The sequence below is a fragment of the Octopus sinensis genome, linkage group LG4 (genome assembly GCF_006345805.1).
Source record: "Octopus sinensis linkage group LG4, ASM634580v1, whole genome shotgun sequence".
In the NCBI taxonomy this organism is placed as follows: Eukaryota; Metazoa; Mollusca; class Cephalopoda; order Octopoda; family Octopodidae; genus Octopus; species Octopus sinensis.
In genome coordinates, this window is record NC_043000.1 from 20,953,746 (window position 1) to 20,971,128 (window position 17,383).

A 17,383-nucleotide genomic window follows, 5' to 3' on the forward strand; every position below is an offset into this window, starting at 1 on the left:
AAATGATTTTAGCTCAATTAGAGGCGATTCATTGATTAAAATTCGAAAAATTAAAAACAAATTACAATTTTATTAAGAAAGCCAAGAGAAAAAAATGTTTTATTTTGACACATTCTACCAGTATACGAAGTTTTAAAGTGTTTAGTTAACTAGAAATTGTGCTGACATGCGCCGTTCAAAAGGAAAAAATCCGATCCTTACTTTGTGTTTTTGTGTTTTATTTACTTTGTTTAAAAAAATTATTTTCTTTGTGCTTTTGTGTTTTATTTACTTTGCTAGGTAGTTGTTGTAGGACCGACTAGTCACGACTAGCTAGCGCGGATGCGCGAGTACGCTAGTGAGCACACCGGGACCACTCTTCTTAAGTAGTACGAAAGTTTCTTCATCGTCATCATTTCTGCTACAATAGCAACCAAATCTTCCACAATTATCATCGCACCAACTTTAAAAAAAAAAAAAAAAAGGAAGGACACATTAGACAGAGTAGGGATCTTTTCTGTTTGGCTGCCAAGATCTCAAAAGTCAAAGTTGATTGAAAATTTTAAAATTTGGTCTTCCAAGCTGAATTGCTGGAGTTATTTCACTTTTTCCAGGAAAATATTTTTGAAAAGTAACAGAGGTTTAAAGTTAGATCATTTTCATCCAGTCAGGAAACAGCATTAGGAAGCTGTTATTTTGTGCAGCATCCTGAAAATAGCACTTGTACTTTTATATGAAAGTGTAAACAAATGAATTACGCACAATATAACTTTTGTTATTTTTTGGAATACCCTTTTGTTTCAGTCATTTGACTGTGGCCATGCTGGAGCACCACCTTTAGTCGAGCAAATCGACCCCAGGACTTATTCTTTGTAAGCCTACTACTTATTCTATCGGTCTCTTTAGCCGAACCGCTAAGTTACGGAGACGTAAACACACCAGCATCGGTTGTCAAGCGATATTAGGGGGGACACACACACATATATATATACATATACATATATACGACGGGCTTCTTTCAGTTTCCGTCTACCAAATCCACTCACAAGGCTTTGGTCAGCCCGAGACTATAGTAGAAGACACTTGCCCAAGGTGCCATGCAGTGGGACTGAACCCGGAAAATGATTTTCATGGCATTGATTAGCTTATAAAAGTGTATCATTACACTGAATATGAAATCAATTCAAACAGAAAATGACCTTGGCAGCCAAACGGAAAGACCCCAAAGTAGTTCTAGATATACAAAAAGATACGATGTTGATAGTTAGAATGTTGTTGATCTTATGTCAGCTCAAACAGGGACAACCTGGGACTAAATGACAACCCGTCCATTCTCATCATCATCATCATCATCATTGTTTAACATCTGCTTTCCATGCTGGCAGTTTAAGTGAGGACTGATAAGCCAAAATACTGCACCAGGCTCCAATCTGATTTGGCATGGTCTCTACACCAACCACTCCAAGAGTGTAGTGGGTGCTTTTTACGTGCCACCAACACAGGAGCCAGTCAGGTGGTACTGGCATCGATCACACTCGAATGGTGCTTTTTACATGCCACTATATTTATTAATAATTTTCTTAAAGTCTGCATGTGATGTTATTTGTTTTTTCCAAGAGTATGAGCAGCACAGGACAATTCCCATTCGTTCACTCAGGACATTCCTATACATCATCATCATCATCATCGATTAACGTCCGCTTTCCATGCTAGCATGGGTTGGACGGTTCAACTGGGGTCTGGGGAGCCCGAAGGCTGCACCAGGCCAGTCAGATCTGGCAGTGTTTCTACAGCTGGATGCCCTTCCTAACGCCAACCACTCCGAGAGTGTAGTGGGTGATTTTATGTGCCACCGACACAGGTGCCAGACGAGGCTGGCAGACGGCCACGCTCGGATGGTGTTTTTATGTGCCACCGACACAGGAGCCAGACGAGGCTGGCAGACGGCCACGCTCGGATGGTGTTTTTATGTGCCACCGACACAGGTGCCAGACGAGGCTGGCAGACGGCCTCGCTCGGACGGTGTTTGTTATGTGCCCACAGCACGGAGGCCAGTCGATGCGGTACTGGCTACGGTCCCGTTCGGATGGTTTTCTTATGTGCCACCGGCACTGGTACCACAAGGATACAAATTCCATTGATGTTCATCTATTTTGATTTGGTTTGACTTGATTCGATTTGACTTTGATTTTGATTTGACTTGCCTCAACAGGTCTTCACAAGTGTCACAAGCAGGAAGGTATGCACAGGCGGACTGACTACGCCCCAGGTAGGGGCCACGGGTTATGGCTTCACTAGTCTTGCCGGGTCTTCTCACGCACAGCATACTTCCATAGGTCTCGGTCTCTGATCATTTCCATGGTGAGACCTAATGTTCGAAGGTCGTGCTTCACCACCTCGTCCCAGGTTTTCCTGGGTCTACCTCTTCCACGGGTTCCCTCAACTGCTAGGGATTGGCACTTTCTCACACACCTATCTTCATCCATTCTCGCCACATGACCATACCATCGCAATCGTCTCTCTTGCACGCAACAACTGATGCTTCTTAGGTACAACATTTTCTTAGGGAACTAACACTCTGTCGAGTAAGTACACTGACATTACACATCCATCGGAGCATACTGGCTTCATTCCTCATGAGCTTACGCATGTCCTCAGCAGTCACGGCCCATGTTTCACTGCCATGTAGCATGGCAGTTCGAACACATGCATCATACAGTCTGCCCTTTACTCTGAGCGAGAGGCCTTTAGTCACCAGCAGAGGTAAGAGCTCCCTAAACTTTGCCCAGGCTATTCTTATTCTAGCAGTTACACTCTCAGCGCACCCACCCCCACTACTGACTTGGTCACCTAGATAACGGAAGCTATCAACTACTTCTAATTTTTCCCCCTGGAAAGTGACGGAAGTTGTTTTCTGCAGATTTTTGGAGGTCAATGCTCCCGAGCATCTGCCACATATAAAGACTGTCTTCCCAGTTAGCCTACCTTTGACATTGCTGCACCTCTTATGTGTCCATAGCTTACACTGGGTACATCTTATAGAGTTTCTACCTACACCTTTTCTACAGATCGAGCAGGGCCATCTTCCTGAGGACATTTGTGGATTGCCTACCTTTCTACTTATTAGTACTTTGGTTTTAGCTAGGTTGACTCTAAGGCCCCTCGATTCTAAACCCTCCTTCCACACCTGGAACTTCTCCTCCAGTTCTGATAGTGACTCAGCAATTAGAGCGAGGTCGTCAGCATAGAGGAGCTCCCAGGGGCAACCTGTCTTGAATTCCTCTGTTATTGCCTGGAGGACTATGATAAATAGGAGGGGGCTGAGTACTGAACCCTGGTGGACCCCAACCTCTACTTTGAATTCTTCTGTGTACATGTTGCCAACCCTAACCTTGCTTACGGCATCTCTGTACATGGCTTGCACAGCCCTCACCAGCCATTCATCTATCCCTAGTTTCCTCATTGACCACCAGATGAGGGATCGGGGGACCCTATCAAAGGCTTTCTCCATGTCAACGAAAGCCAGGTACAGGGGCCTATCTTTGGCTAGGTATTTCTCCTGCAGCTGCCTTACCAGGAATATAGCATCAGTGGTGCTTTTCCCTGGCACAAACCCAAACTGCATCTCATCTAAACTAACTCTCTCTCTAATTAGTTGGACTATGACCCTCTCCATAACCTTCATTACCTGATCCAACAGCTTGATACCTCTGTAATTATTTGTATCTAGGGCATCACCTTTACCTTTGTAGCAGTTGACTAGTACGCTGCTACACCAGTCATTGGGTATGACTCCTTCGTGTATCACCTGATTAACTATACGGGTGACTAGGCTATAGCCGACACTGCCAGATATTTTGAGCATCTCTGCAGTAATTCCTGATGGGCCTGGGGCTTTCCCTGTCTTCATGCTTCTAATTGCCTTAGCTACCACGGAACTATCAATTCGGATAGCTGGTCCCTCTGTTGGGTCAACATTCGGCAGACTCTCTTTATCCCATTCATTTTCTTTATTCAGCAACCTTTCATAGTGGCATCTCCAAACCTCTCTCTTTGCTTCCTCATTTAGCGCAAGTGAACCATCATCCATGCGAACACACTTCTCTCCTACCACATCACGATTCTCTCTCACACACTGTCTTGCAACACGAAATACCTCAAGTCTTTCATCCTCACGGCGCAGAACATTGGCAAATTTTTTCTTATCCGCTTCCCCTCTGGCTAAATAAACCTGTCTCCTAGCTTCCCTTCTGGCTGTCTGATACAATTCCTGCTACCACCGTTCTTCCAGTCCTTCCAAGCCTGTCTCTTTTGTCTAATAGCCCTGTCAACCACAGTGTTCCACCACCATGTTACTCTGGGTTGAGATGGTACTTTGCTCCATCCACAGATCTGGTCAGTGGCTGTCAGCAGATTGTCCCGTAGAAATCTCCAGTTGTCTTCCACATTAAGTGAAGCTATATCCCCTTCTATTTCGTCAAAGGCTTCGAGTAGTATGTCTCTAAATCTCTGTCCATTTGCAGGATCTTTAAGCTTCCAGACCCTTCTCCTCCAAGCAGGTCTTCTTCTGGGCAACCATTTAGCTCTGATCCTGAAGTCGCTAACTACTAATCTATGTTGAGGAGTGCATTCTTCGCCTGGAAAGCTTTTGGCATTTATAATCAGCCCTCTTTCCCTTTTTCTGGCAAGGATGTAGTCAATCTGGCTGGTGTGTCTGCCAGAACGGTAGGTGACTAGGTGAGAGGAGAGTTTCCTGAAGTTGGTATTGCAGACCATAAGGTCATTTGCATCGCAGAACTCCAGCAGCCTGGTTCCCTCCTCATTACGAGAGCCGAAACCATAGCCTCCATGGACGCCATGGAAGCCCCCGACATGCCGTCCGACATGTCCATTGAAATCACCTGCCACGAAGAGAAGGTCACTGTCATTTGTCAACGAGGTAGTTTGCAATAGGGTGTCATAGAATTGGTCTTTTTGTCCTTCCGGTAGCCCTGGTTGAGGGGCATATGCCGAGATGATGGTAACTGTCCTGTGGTGAAGAACTAATCTAATTTTAATTACTCTGTCACTTACTCTGACTACCTCAATTACCTTACCTACCCATTTCTCTGCAAGAAGTATACCCACGCCCCCGACCCCATCAGTGTTCCCTGCCCAGAAAATCTTGTACCTGTGTTCCTTGCCTGTGAGGAGCCTAGCGGAACCTCCTCTCCACCTTACTTCCTGGATACAACATACATCCACACGTCTCCGTTCAAGCAGCTCTACAATCTCTCCAGACCTACCTTTCAATGTGCCAACATTGAGTGTGCCAACTCTGAGGGTGTGGGAGGTGTGGGCATCTGAGACCCTGGGATGAGGGGCAGCCGTGTCATGTACCTGAAAAGAAAGCTTGCATTTGGCAGATTTCATATGGAAACACTAGACTACAACTTGCATACATTTCACAATTTTTGCGCTATATGATCAGATAAACCCTACATAGGTGCCAGTGGGGGTGGGGGTAGTTAGGTAAGACAGGGGTAGACCTTCCGGTATTTTGGTAGAAACTTCCGGTACTGGTGGAGGGGGTGGGAGGGCGGGCGAGAACATAGAGGCAACTAGTTTGAATATTATATTTGGGAGAAAATAATTAGATAAATGAAAGAGAGCCAGAGAGAGAATGAAAATAAATAATAATAAATACGGTATGGTAATGATACGAGGGGGCAATATTTTGAGGGATAATGGAATAAACAACGAAGATGGCACTGAAAGAAACGGTAAACTTTAAAAGAATGTATGGAGTCGCCATGTTTTAGCGAAGGGAAACGAAAGGAGAACTGATTTAGGTATCTAAACAAACGCTTAAAAATATGAAAAGTAGCAGTTGAAGTTTAAAGTCTTAACTGGCCATTTTGAAAATCCGTCTTTTCTCTGGAGGCGAAGGGAGTGAATGAGAGAGAGATACGATCGTCCACAGGTTTTTAAGGGAATTAGGGATTTGTGTGTGTGTGTGGGGGGGGTAACACGAGGGGAGAGAGAGCGAGAGAGAGATAGAACATAGAGGCAACTAGTTTGAATATTATATTTGGGAGAAAATAATTAGATAAATGAAAGAGAGCCAGAGAGAGAATGAAAATAAATAATAATAAATACGGTATGGTAATGATACGAGGGGGCAATATTTTGAGGGATAATGGAATAAACAACGAAGATGGCACTGAAAGAAACGGTAAACTTTAAAAGAATGCATGGAGTCGCCATGTTTTAGCGAAGGGAAACGGAAGAACTGATTTAGGTATCTAAACAAACGCATTACAATCCTAATCAGTTTAAAATGCAAAAATAAAAAATTCCTCATCAATTGGACTCTAACTCTTTGTGTAGTTTTCATAACTTGATTGGATACCTCTATAATCAACTCTCTCTAAAATATGACCTTTATTTTTGCAACAGTTGATGATGATGCTGCAATGCCCCACTGATTAAGTATTGTGCCTTCCTCAACCACCAGATTGACTATGCAGGTGACAAGGCCGTTTCACTTCGGTGCATATTTTAAACTTCTAACCAGTGATTCCTGATGGACATGTGCCTTCCTTGTTTTTATAACCATAAATACTCTGTTATGTGGAGGCACAATGGCACAGTAGTTAGGGTAGTGGACTTGTGGTCGTAGGATCGCAGCTTTGATCCCCAGACCGGGCATTGTGAGTCTTTATTGAGCGAAAACACCTAAAGCCCCACGAGGTTCCAGCAGGGGGTGATGGCAAACCCTGCTGTACTCTTTCACCACAACTTCCTCTCACTCTTTCTTCCTGTTTCTGTTGTACCTGTATTTACAAAGGGCCAGCCTTGTCGCACTCTATGTCTTGCTGAATTTCCCTGAGAACTACATTAACAGTACACGTGTCTGTGAAGGGCTCAACCACTTGCATGTTAATTTCACGAGCAGGCTGTTCCATTGATCAGATCAACTGGAACTCTCGTAGTTGTAACTGATGGAGTGCCACAACTCCAGTTGATCTGATTGAAAGAAAGAAAGGGAACAGCAACGAGTAATATCAAGTAACAAGAAGAGAAACTAAGTTCTAAGTATAATTAACTGAAGGAAAGGCTAGAAGTTTGAAGCTTGTCACTGGAGATTAATACTGTTGGTAAATTCTGTAATTTGAATGATAATGGAGTCCTTGCTCATATCAAACCTAAAAAGAAATGGTGAAGTTCTATTAAAACGGGCTGCTAAACGAGGAGAATGCATGGAAGAAAGGTCTACTCCATGCAGACCTGCTGCAGTAGTTCTCAGCCAGGGTTCATATGACCCTTGGAGGTCCACATAAGATTCTGTTGTTAAAATTTATGAGCAACAAATGGGTTATACTTCTACATTGCTCGAGATATTTTAACAATTGTTTTTTAAAACATTAAATGCTTATGAAGTTCCATTGGTAAAAAATGATTGAGAACCACTGACTTTCAGGGACCAGCCATTCAAGCTGACAGAAGTGCATTACTTTAAGCCTGTAGCCTAGACTTGGCTGGTATAAATGAACCTCATTGCTAGAGGTTCAGAAAAACTTCACAGTTCAATACAAATATTGTCATGTAACATTTATTTTCATTTGAATTTTTCATAAATTTGACATCTGATGATGGATTATAACCTTTATCATTACAGTCACTTTTCCATATTTGCGTAGGTTGGACATGTCCTCTCCAACACAGTATCTTACCATTTGTAGTTTTCCTTTATCATCTCCTATGGGAAGTTCAACATCCTGAGATTAGCTTTTGCCATTTCTGCCTATATCTTCCTTGGTCTTTCTCTTCCAGTTTCCTTCCACTTGGATACCCTAGCATTTCTTTACCCATTTGTTATCTCCCATACACAACATATATTTATACCAACAGTCTTTATTCTTGCACACTACAACTGACTCCCCTTATACTCTGTTTATCTATCAGATCACCTGTACTAACATTACACATCATGCAGGATATACTAGTTTCATTTTTTCTCCAACCTTTACATGTTTTCTGCATACAGTACCCACATCTCTCTACCATCTGCTCTGGAGAAAAGCTTTCATTCATTATTCAGACATCTGCAGTTCTTTTAAACTCTGCAGACGCCCAAAAAATTATACAATACTAAATAGAAAATACCTTCTGAAAACTACTTGGCTAAATAATCCAAATAATAATTAAAATAATACAAATTAAACTGCTTTCATTTTATACAGATTTTTTTTCTGCATTTTGGTATGTTAGTGCCAACTGAAGATATTTGATAAATTCAAACATATCTGATTTTCTTGTGTAATCAGATAATCTTCTTAATTTCAACACAGTCTCCAAAAATAAGGAACAGATATAGAGAATAAAAATGCAGTAAAACTTTATGATTTGTAAATAATTTCATTAAATAGAATACATAGAGATGAGGACAAGTTGTCAGTCAGAGAAAATGGAAAACTTAAAGAAATAGCAGATGTGAAAGAAAGAAAAAATATATTTTATTTAACTTGAAAATTTATTTTATAAAAAATTAAAATCAGAAAATTATTCAAAATGATACAGATGGTTCCTACATAAAAAAAAAAAACACAAGGTTTCAGATTTATAAAGGAATGGGTTGAAAGAGACAGTTTGATGTTCTTGAACAACAGAAATGAAATGACGAACAATTGGAAACAGCGAATAGGCATCAACGGACAGCATCAACGCTTCTTGAAGCCTTTTTTATTTGGTCCCCAACTGTAAATGAAATTAAATATTATTAAATAATTTTCAGTACTGTCAGGAAATATTTGGCATTTCTTTCAATGAAATAAACAAATTTATTTAATTATCATTCTTAAAATCAAATAAGATTTTAAGAAGCAACAACCTCAAAAAAAATTACCTTTAGACGAAAGTTAACAGCAACAGCCTATATACTGGACAAGGATATTCTGGTTTCCTCTTGTCTTTTATGTCACTGATGTGTTACTATAGACTAAGACAGAGAAACTTGTTTACAACTATTGTGTGATGTAAACACCAGGAACTACACCCCAGCACACAAACATACAGAGGCATTCTCACTCACTCACACACACACACAAACAAGCTTCTTTCAGTTTCTGTATACCAAATTGTCATAAAATATACAGCTCTATTGCTTCTATACTTTCTCATAATCTTTCTCATCTCTTACGCAGGGTTTTCCCACGCCCGTCTCCGCGGGACCACTCTTCCATCTTCCCCTCAGCTGGAGTCCTTTTTCCTTAACCCCCCCCTTTTTCGTTACACACACGCGCACACATATACACACATTGCTTAAATATATACATTACTCTTACACACATTCAATCTACTCGCCATTAATACCACCACGAACACTGGACACACACACACACTACTACTCAACACACGCTGGCACGCTACATACGCCCCCACCCCTTCCCCTCCCTCCCTTCCTCCTTCCTTCTTTTTCTTACTACTGACCTTGTCTGCTAAGCTGACCACTAGTCTCGCCCTACCTCACACGCCTACACACAGACGCACACACTAACACACACATATATATTTTTGTGTTTTTTCATCTCGCCTCACACACACACATACACACACGCACACGCACACACTCACACATACACACACATCTGTTGCGTTACCAACCTTATCTCCACTCTTTTGCCTTTAAAAACCCACTTTGCTCTGTTTTCGTAAACATCCGCCTTTCACCATGTGCAACTCGTAAACACCAGTCGTCTTTTTTCTCTTTCCCTGTTGCCCGCTCTGGGATCTTTCTTTCCTCTCTCTTCCTTCTTTATGTTTCCGACGAAGAGCTCCGCTCGAAACGTCATACCTCCCTGCTTCCATTTCTTGAGCGCCTATTAATAATAATACTGTAATTGTTCCATTGTTGTTGTGTTTTTGTTTCCCGTTTGGATTAAAATTATATATATATATATATATATATATATATATATATATATATATATATATATATATATATGTATGTATATATATATATATATATTAAGAAATAGGAGGCAGTCAGAATTTTGGATAATTGTGTATTAGCGCTTTCAACTTTTCAAATATCTGAACTAATTGACTGTTTGGTTAATTATTCAGTCTATCAATCAATCAGCTAGGGTTCACTGTCATTCACAACCTCATCATTGGGCTTTAACAAACCTAGCTGATTGACTGAATGGTTATCAAACAATTGTTAACCAATTGCCTAACAATAATAAAAGAAGTGAAACAGAACCTCAAAATAAAGAGGACAGATCCTGTACACTATAGATCTTTATTGCAATCAGACCTGGACACAATGCAGCAATGGATCATGGACTGGCAACTGAAGCTGGCTATGGACAAATGTACCACCATGCATTTTGGGAGGAAAAACCCAGCATCTACTTACTCCCTCCACAACACTAATCTCAAAAAGTCTTGTGAAAGTGACCTGGGCATTATTGTCAACAGCGATTTGCGTTGGACAAAACACATTGCTAAAATTGCCAAGGCTGAGGGTGTCTTGGCATCACTCACCAAGTCCTTTGTGAGCCACTCTCCGGCTATCTATCTGAGGCTTTATAGAGCTATGGTGCAGCATCACCTGGAATTTGCATCACCAGTCTGGAACCCCTATCTTGCCCAGGATATTAATTGCTTGGAAACCGTTCAGCGACGTGCAACCAAGAGAATACCCTCCATCAGGCATCTGCCATATTCTGAATGCCTTACTTCCCTGGGCATGGATACATTAAAACTCCGACGTCTGGCAGCTGACTTGGCAGACACCCATAAAATTATTAACCATCTTACTAACAATAACTGAGAACCTTTTCAAACTCCACCTGTCTAACACCCGTGGACATATTTACAAAGTCAGAAAACAGCACAGCTCCCATGACTTTCGGAAACATTTTTTCACGCTAAGAGTTGCTGAAGTATGGAACAAACTGCCAGCATCAGTTGTTAGTTGTCGGAGCACTGCATCCTTCAAAACTTCCATGCTTCCTGAGATTCGCCAACATTACACCTGATTTTCTCCCCTCCATACACACGCAAGCATGTATCTGACTCGTACACTGTTCACTTTCCAGACATTTGTGCATTACTGCATATGCTTTATACGCACTTTTGACAAGTTGTGGTGCACCTGAGCACTGTATACAATAATTTCATTATTATTGGCATAAGGACCCTCCTAAATTCACACCAAGAATCTTGCAAACCAAATCGGAAAACAAAATTTTGTAATCTGTTCAGCTAAAAGTTACATGAAACCCAGTAATGTACCAAAACTATAGTCAACATCCACAATTTATATACTGCAAGATGGAGACACTGTAAATAATTAATACAATACACTTTAAAAAGGAAATAACAAATGTTGCAGTTACTTACTTGAAAAGTTTTTCAATTTTTCTATTTTCTTCATTCTCCTGACTCTCTTTCTGCAATGATTTTTTAAATATGAGTCTTCAGTAAATTACAATGAGTATTAATAATATCAAACTTATCTCTAAAAGTATTACAATAAAACTATATTTACCGTAAATCCTCGAGTATAATCTGCATTTTTTTCCCAAAATTTAAAGGTCAAAATCCCTAGTGCGTACTATATACGAGGTTAAAAATGAAAAACATTTTCTAAGCAATGTCCAAATCTCTATTTGGTGTCTGGCAATGTTTATTGAGATGCATTTTGTGATGTCGGGCATGAAAATACCTTAAGCTAAGCCTGAAAGCAATGAAGTCATAAAGTGATTTATGGACTGAATGGATATCGACTGGAGAAAAGTCGTTCACTAAAAGTGGAAAGGTTCGTGCTCCTGACCTGACTTTGATATACAAATGGATCATGTATGCATGGAATGAACTTGATACTCAGATTATTGTGAAAAGTTTTATCAAATGTTGTATATCGTGTGCACTGGATGGTACTCAGGATGACATTGTATGGAAAGATGAAATAAATGAAAGTGAATCTTCTGATTTTGACTATGAATCTGACAATGACGGAGATTTACACTACAATGATGCTGAAAGTGACGTTGAATCTGAAGGATTTGAATAAATGTTTTTGCTTTTGCTTTTGTAACTGATATTGATAAATGTGGAAGACAACTGGAGATTTCTACGGGACAATCTGCTGACAGCCACTGACCAGATCTGTGGATGGAGCAAAGTCCCATCTCGACCCAGAGTAACGTGGTGGTTGAACAATGTGGTTGACAGGGCTATTAGACAAAAGAAACAGGCTTGGAGGGACTGGAAGAACAGTGGTAGCAGGGAATTGTATCAGACAGCCAGAAAGGAAGCTAGGAGACAGGTTTATTTAGCCAGAGGGGAAGCGGATAAGAAAAAATTTGCCAATGTTCTGCACCGTGAGGACCAAAGACTTGAGGTATTTTGTGTTGCAAGACAGTGTGTGAGAGAGAATTGTGATGTGGTAGGAGAGAAATGTGTCCGCATGGGTGATGGTTCACTTGCGCTAAATGAGGATGCAAAGAGAGAGGTTTGGAGATGCCACTATGAAAGGTTGCTGAATAAAGAAAATGAATGGGATAAAGAGAGTCTGCCGAATGTCAACCCAACAGAGGGACCAGCCATCCGAGTTGACAATTCTTTGGTAGTTAAGGCAATTAGAAGCATGAAGACAGGGAAAGCCCCAAGCCCATCAGGAATTACTGCAGAGATGCTCAAATTATCTGGCAGTGTCGGCTATAATCTAGTCACCCATATAGTTAATCAAGTGATACACGAAGGAGTCATACCCAATGACTGGTGTAGCAGCATACTAGTCAACTGCTACAAAGGTAAAGGAGACGCCCTATATACAAATAATTACAGAGGTATCAAGCTGTTGGATCAGGTAAGGAAGGTTACGGAGAGAGTCATAGCCCAACTAATTAGAGAGAGAGTTAGTTTAGATGAGATGCAGTTTGGGTTCGTGCCAGGGAAAAGCACCACTGATACCATATTTCTGGTGAGACAGCTGCAGGAGAAATACCTAGCCAAAGATAAGCCCCTGTACCTGGCTTTTGTTGACATGGAGAAAGCCTTTGACAGGGTCCCCCGATCCCTTATCTGGTGGTCAACGAGGAAACTAGGGATAGATGAATGGCTGGTGAGAGCTGTGCAAGCCATGTACAGGGATGCTGTAAGTAAGGTTAGGGTTGGCAACATGTACACAGAAGAATGCAAAGTAGAGGTTGGGGTCCACCAGGGTTCAGTCCTCAGCCCCCTCCTATTTATCATAGTCCTCCAGGCAATTACGGAGGAATTCAAGACAAGTTGCCCCTAGAATCGAGGGGCCTTAGAGTCAACCTAGCTAAAACCAAAGTACTAATAAGTAGGAAGGTAGACCAACCACAAATGTCTTCAGGAAGATGGCCCTGCTTGATCTGTAGAAAAGGCGTAGGTAGAAACTCTATAAGATGTACCCAGTGTAAGCTATGGACACATAAGAGGTGCAGCAATGTCAAAGGAAGGCTAACTGGGAAGATAATTTTTGTATGTGGCAGATGCTCAGGAGCAATAAACTCTTAAAATCTGCAGAAAACAACTTCCGTCACTTTCCAGGGGAAAAAACTAGAAGTAGTTGATAACTTCCGTTATCTAGGTGACCAAGTCAGTAGTGGGGGTGGGTGCGCTGAAAGTGTAACTGCTAGAGTAAGAATAGCCTGGGCAAAGTTTAGGGAGCTCTTACCTCTGCTGGTGACTAAAGGCCTTTCGCTCAGAGTAAAAGGCAGACTGTATGATGCATGTGTACGAACAGCCATGCTACATGGCAGTGAAACATGGGCCGTGACTGCTGAGGACATGTGTAAGCTCGCGAGGAATGAAGCCAGTATGCTCCGATGGATGTGTAATGTCAGTGTGCATACACGACAGAGCATTAGTACCTTGAGAGAAATGTTGGACCTAAGAAGCATCAGTTGTGGTGTGCAAGAGAGACGATTGCGCTGGTATGATCATGTGGTGAGAATGGATGAAGATAGGTGTGTGAAAAAGTGGCAATCCCTAGCAGTTGAGGGAACCCGTGGAAGAGGTAGACCCAGGAAAACCTGGGACGAGGTGGTGAAGCATGACCTTCGAACTTTAGGCCTCACTGAGGAAATGACCAGCGACCGAGACCTTTGGAAATATGCTGTGTGTGAGAAGACCAGGCAGGACAAGTGAGTCCAGCCCTCTTATGCATGTTTTTCCTCCCTTGGACACACAAAGACTTGTTGAGGCAAGCGAAGTCGATATCGAACCTTATCCGACGACAGGTACCCATGCCAACCCCCCTTTACTTGCAAAGACCTGTTGGGGCAATCGAAATCGAAATCGGAATCGAAATTGAACCAATCCTATGACTGGCACCCGGCAGATGCCAGGACCCCTGGACTGGTGGTACGTAAAAAGCACTATCCGAATCGTGGCCGATGCCAGCGTAAAATGCACCAATCCGACCGTGGCCGTTGCCAGCCTCGCCTGGCACCTGTGCAGGTGGCACGTAAAAAGCACCCACTACACTCACGGAGTGGTTGGCGTTAGGAAGGGCATCCAGCTGTAGAAACATTGCCAGATAAGACTGGAGCCTGGTGCAGCCTTCTGGCTTCCCAGATCCCCGGTCGAACCGTCCAACCCATGCTAGCATGGAGAACGGACGTTAAACGATGATGATGATGATAATGATGATTATTACTGTTATTTCTTTATTTTCTGCAAACAAAATGCACAAAAAAGCCACACGTTTGCATTATGTTATATGTACAATAATAATAAAGGACGTTACCATATACATTTTTACAAACCAAAGACGTTATATAGACCTCCTTGACTCAAGTTAGAGAAGGGGTGTGTATTATACACAAGTTTTAGGTTTTTCAGTGGTATAGCCCCCTAAAAATCCCATGCGTATTATACTCAACGGCGGACTATACTTGAGGATTTATGGTAGTTTATTATTCAAACAAAAGGGAAAAGATCAGACAAATCTAATGTAGTCTGTCCATCCCCATCTCACAGATCAGTGGTTCTCAAGCACTTTTTACCTATGGACCCCTTTTGATCACTGTTTTATTCTAGCAAACTCCAGAGCCATTTGATGTTTAAAAATTAGTTTTATAGATACTTCTTTCAAAATTCCTACTTTGTTTTTCACTCATTCACTTGTATAGATTTGCAAGATTACTCTCTTAGTGAACATGTTTCAATGGCTGGAAACAAGCATGTTGAACTATGTAAAACATTAGAGAAAGAAACCTAGCTGTTTCTTACAATAAGTATAACTAAACCAAAATTTTTTCATTGACCTTTAACCCTTTAGTGTTTAAACTGGTCAAATCCGGCCCAATATATTCTACATGTTTTATATTCAAACTGGCGATATCTAGCCTCTCACTCCTAACCTACAATGCCATTCTGAAAATAAGCAATCACATCATTGAAACCTCAAAGCTATAAGATAATGCATGATTAATTCAAAACAATTTGAGTGAAAAAGTATTACATTTAACAGAGTATTCTGAACACTAAAGGGTTAAACTACTACTGTGAATCCCCAATTTACAATTTTGCTTGTGTGGACCCCTAAAAATCTTATATGAACCCCAGTTGAGAACCACTGTCTTAGATAAAAACCAATGAAAGTCTGGCTAAAACTCTTGGTTTAATTATGGCCATAGGCGTAGGAGTGGCTGCGTGGTAAGTAGCTTGCTTACCAACCATATGGTTCTGGGTTCTGTTCCACTGCATGGCACCTTGGGCAAGTATCTTCTACTATAGCCTCAGGCCAACCAAAGCCTTGTGAGTGGATTTGGTAGATGGAAACTGAAAGAAGCCCGTCATATATGTGTGTGTATATATATGTATATATGTATGTATGTGTATATGTTTGTCCCCCCAACATCGCTTGACAACCGATGCTAGTGTGTTTACGTCCCCGTCACTTAGCGTTCTGCGAAAGAGACCAATAGAATAAGTACTAGGCTTACAAAGAATAAGTCCTGGGATCGATTTGCTCAACTAAAGGCAGTGCCCCAGCATGGCCACAGTCAAATGACTGAAACAAGCAAAAGATAAAAGATAGAATCAAAAATATAAATCATTTGAGAAGATGTACATTCATTCTCATCAATGCCATCATTGTTTTAACATCCACCTTCCATCCTTCCATGACTCAGACAGAATTCACTGATGCAGATTTTCTATGGCCTGATGCCTTCCCTCACCTGTTTCCAAGTGAAATAATTTCTTCACGGCCTGACATGTTTTCAAGGAAGATTGGAAATAAATAACACTGCTTGTGTGACAGTGACACTCACTTACAACTACCATGCCATGTCAAGATAAGGAGGGATGAGGACACACACACATACATGCACAACAGGCTTCTTCCAGTTTCCATTTACTAAATCCAGTCACAAGGCTTTGGTTGGCCTGAGGCTACAGAAGACACTTGCCCACGGTGATATGCATTGGGATTAAACTTTTTTTTTTTTGTTTCTTCCTTCTCGAGTCATGCCTGGCTCATAAGGGCCGGTTTCCCGGTTTCCTTGGTGTATAGGTTCCACACCTGGATGGGACGCCAGTCCGTCGCAGGTGTGAGCTGCATGATGCAGGAGGAAAGAGTGAGAGAAAGTTGTGGCGAAAGAGTCAGCAGAAGTTCACCATTACCTTCTGCCGGAGCTGCGTGGAGCTTAGGTGTTTCGCTCATAAACACACACATCATGAGATTCGAACCTGCGATCCCTCGACCGTGAGTCCGCAGCTCTAACCACTAGGCCATGTGCCTCCACTGGGATTAAACTTGCAGCCATGTGGTTAGGAATTAAACTTTTTAACCACACAGCCACCCTATATACAGCAGTAGTAGATACTGGAACAATACTAAGTTTCAGATTTCCTCATTTAGTATATATACATGTGTAGTATACAGGCATTTATCTGTTGTTGATTAAGGGTACCTTGAATTTCTCTCCCTCCTTATTGAGTCACCTTTTTCATAAAGTCACCTTTCTCATAAAGCCAGACCTACTCAAGAACTGTTTACTTATGTCACTTACCAAAGGACGCTTGGAGAAATTTGGTGACAACGATGTATTGACTATGTAAGTTAACAAATACTCTGTCACTCATGAAGTGATCCCACTGTTTCAAGGGGTGACTTGTATTTCCCAACAATCCATATTTCAGGCTAAATGGCTTGGACTTTTATGGCACTCAGACTATAGAAAGTAATTTGTATACTGGTATAAGACCTGTTGTTTAGTAGTTTAAACACTCAACTAAACTCCTCCACCTCTATTTATTAATAATTGAAGTAAAAGAAAAAATTGAAGGGAAAATTATTAAAATATATAAAACGGTTAACATTTATGAAGAAAATAAATTGAAGAGAAAAAACAGTTCATTATGGAAAATG

General features: G+C 41.4%; 1 protein-coding gene across 2 annotated transcripts in view; it reads right to left on the reverse strand.

Annotated features, from left to right (window-relative positions):
• Positions 1-8,455: 8,455 nt before the first annotated feature.
• LOC115210726 (nibrin) overlaps positions 8,456-17,383 on the reverse strand; it is a 43,979-nt gene continuing 35,051 nt past the window's right edge. For both annotated transcript variants that reach the window (XM_029779436.2, XM_036501882.1), the window contains exons 16-17: positions 11,371-11,420; positions 8,456-8,718 (exon numbers count right to left, since the gene is read on the reverse strand). In XM_029779436.2, coding sequence (XP_029635296.1) covers positions 8,682-8,718; positions 11,371-11,420 — 87 coding nt within the window. In that variant the 3' untranslated portion in view covers positions 8,456-8,681. The remainder of the gene's footprint in view (positions 8,719-11,370; positions 11,421-17,383) is intronic.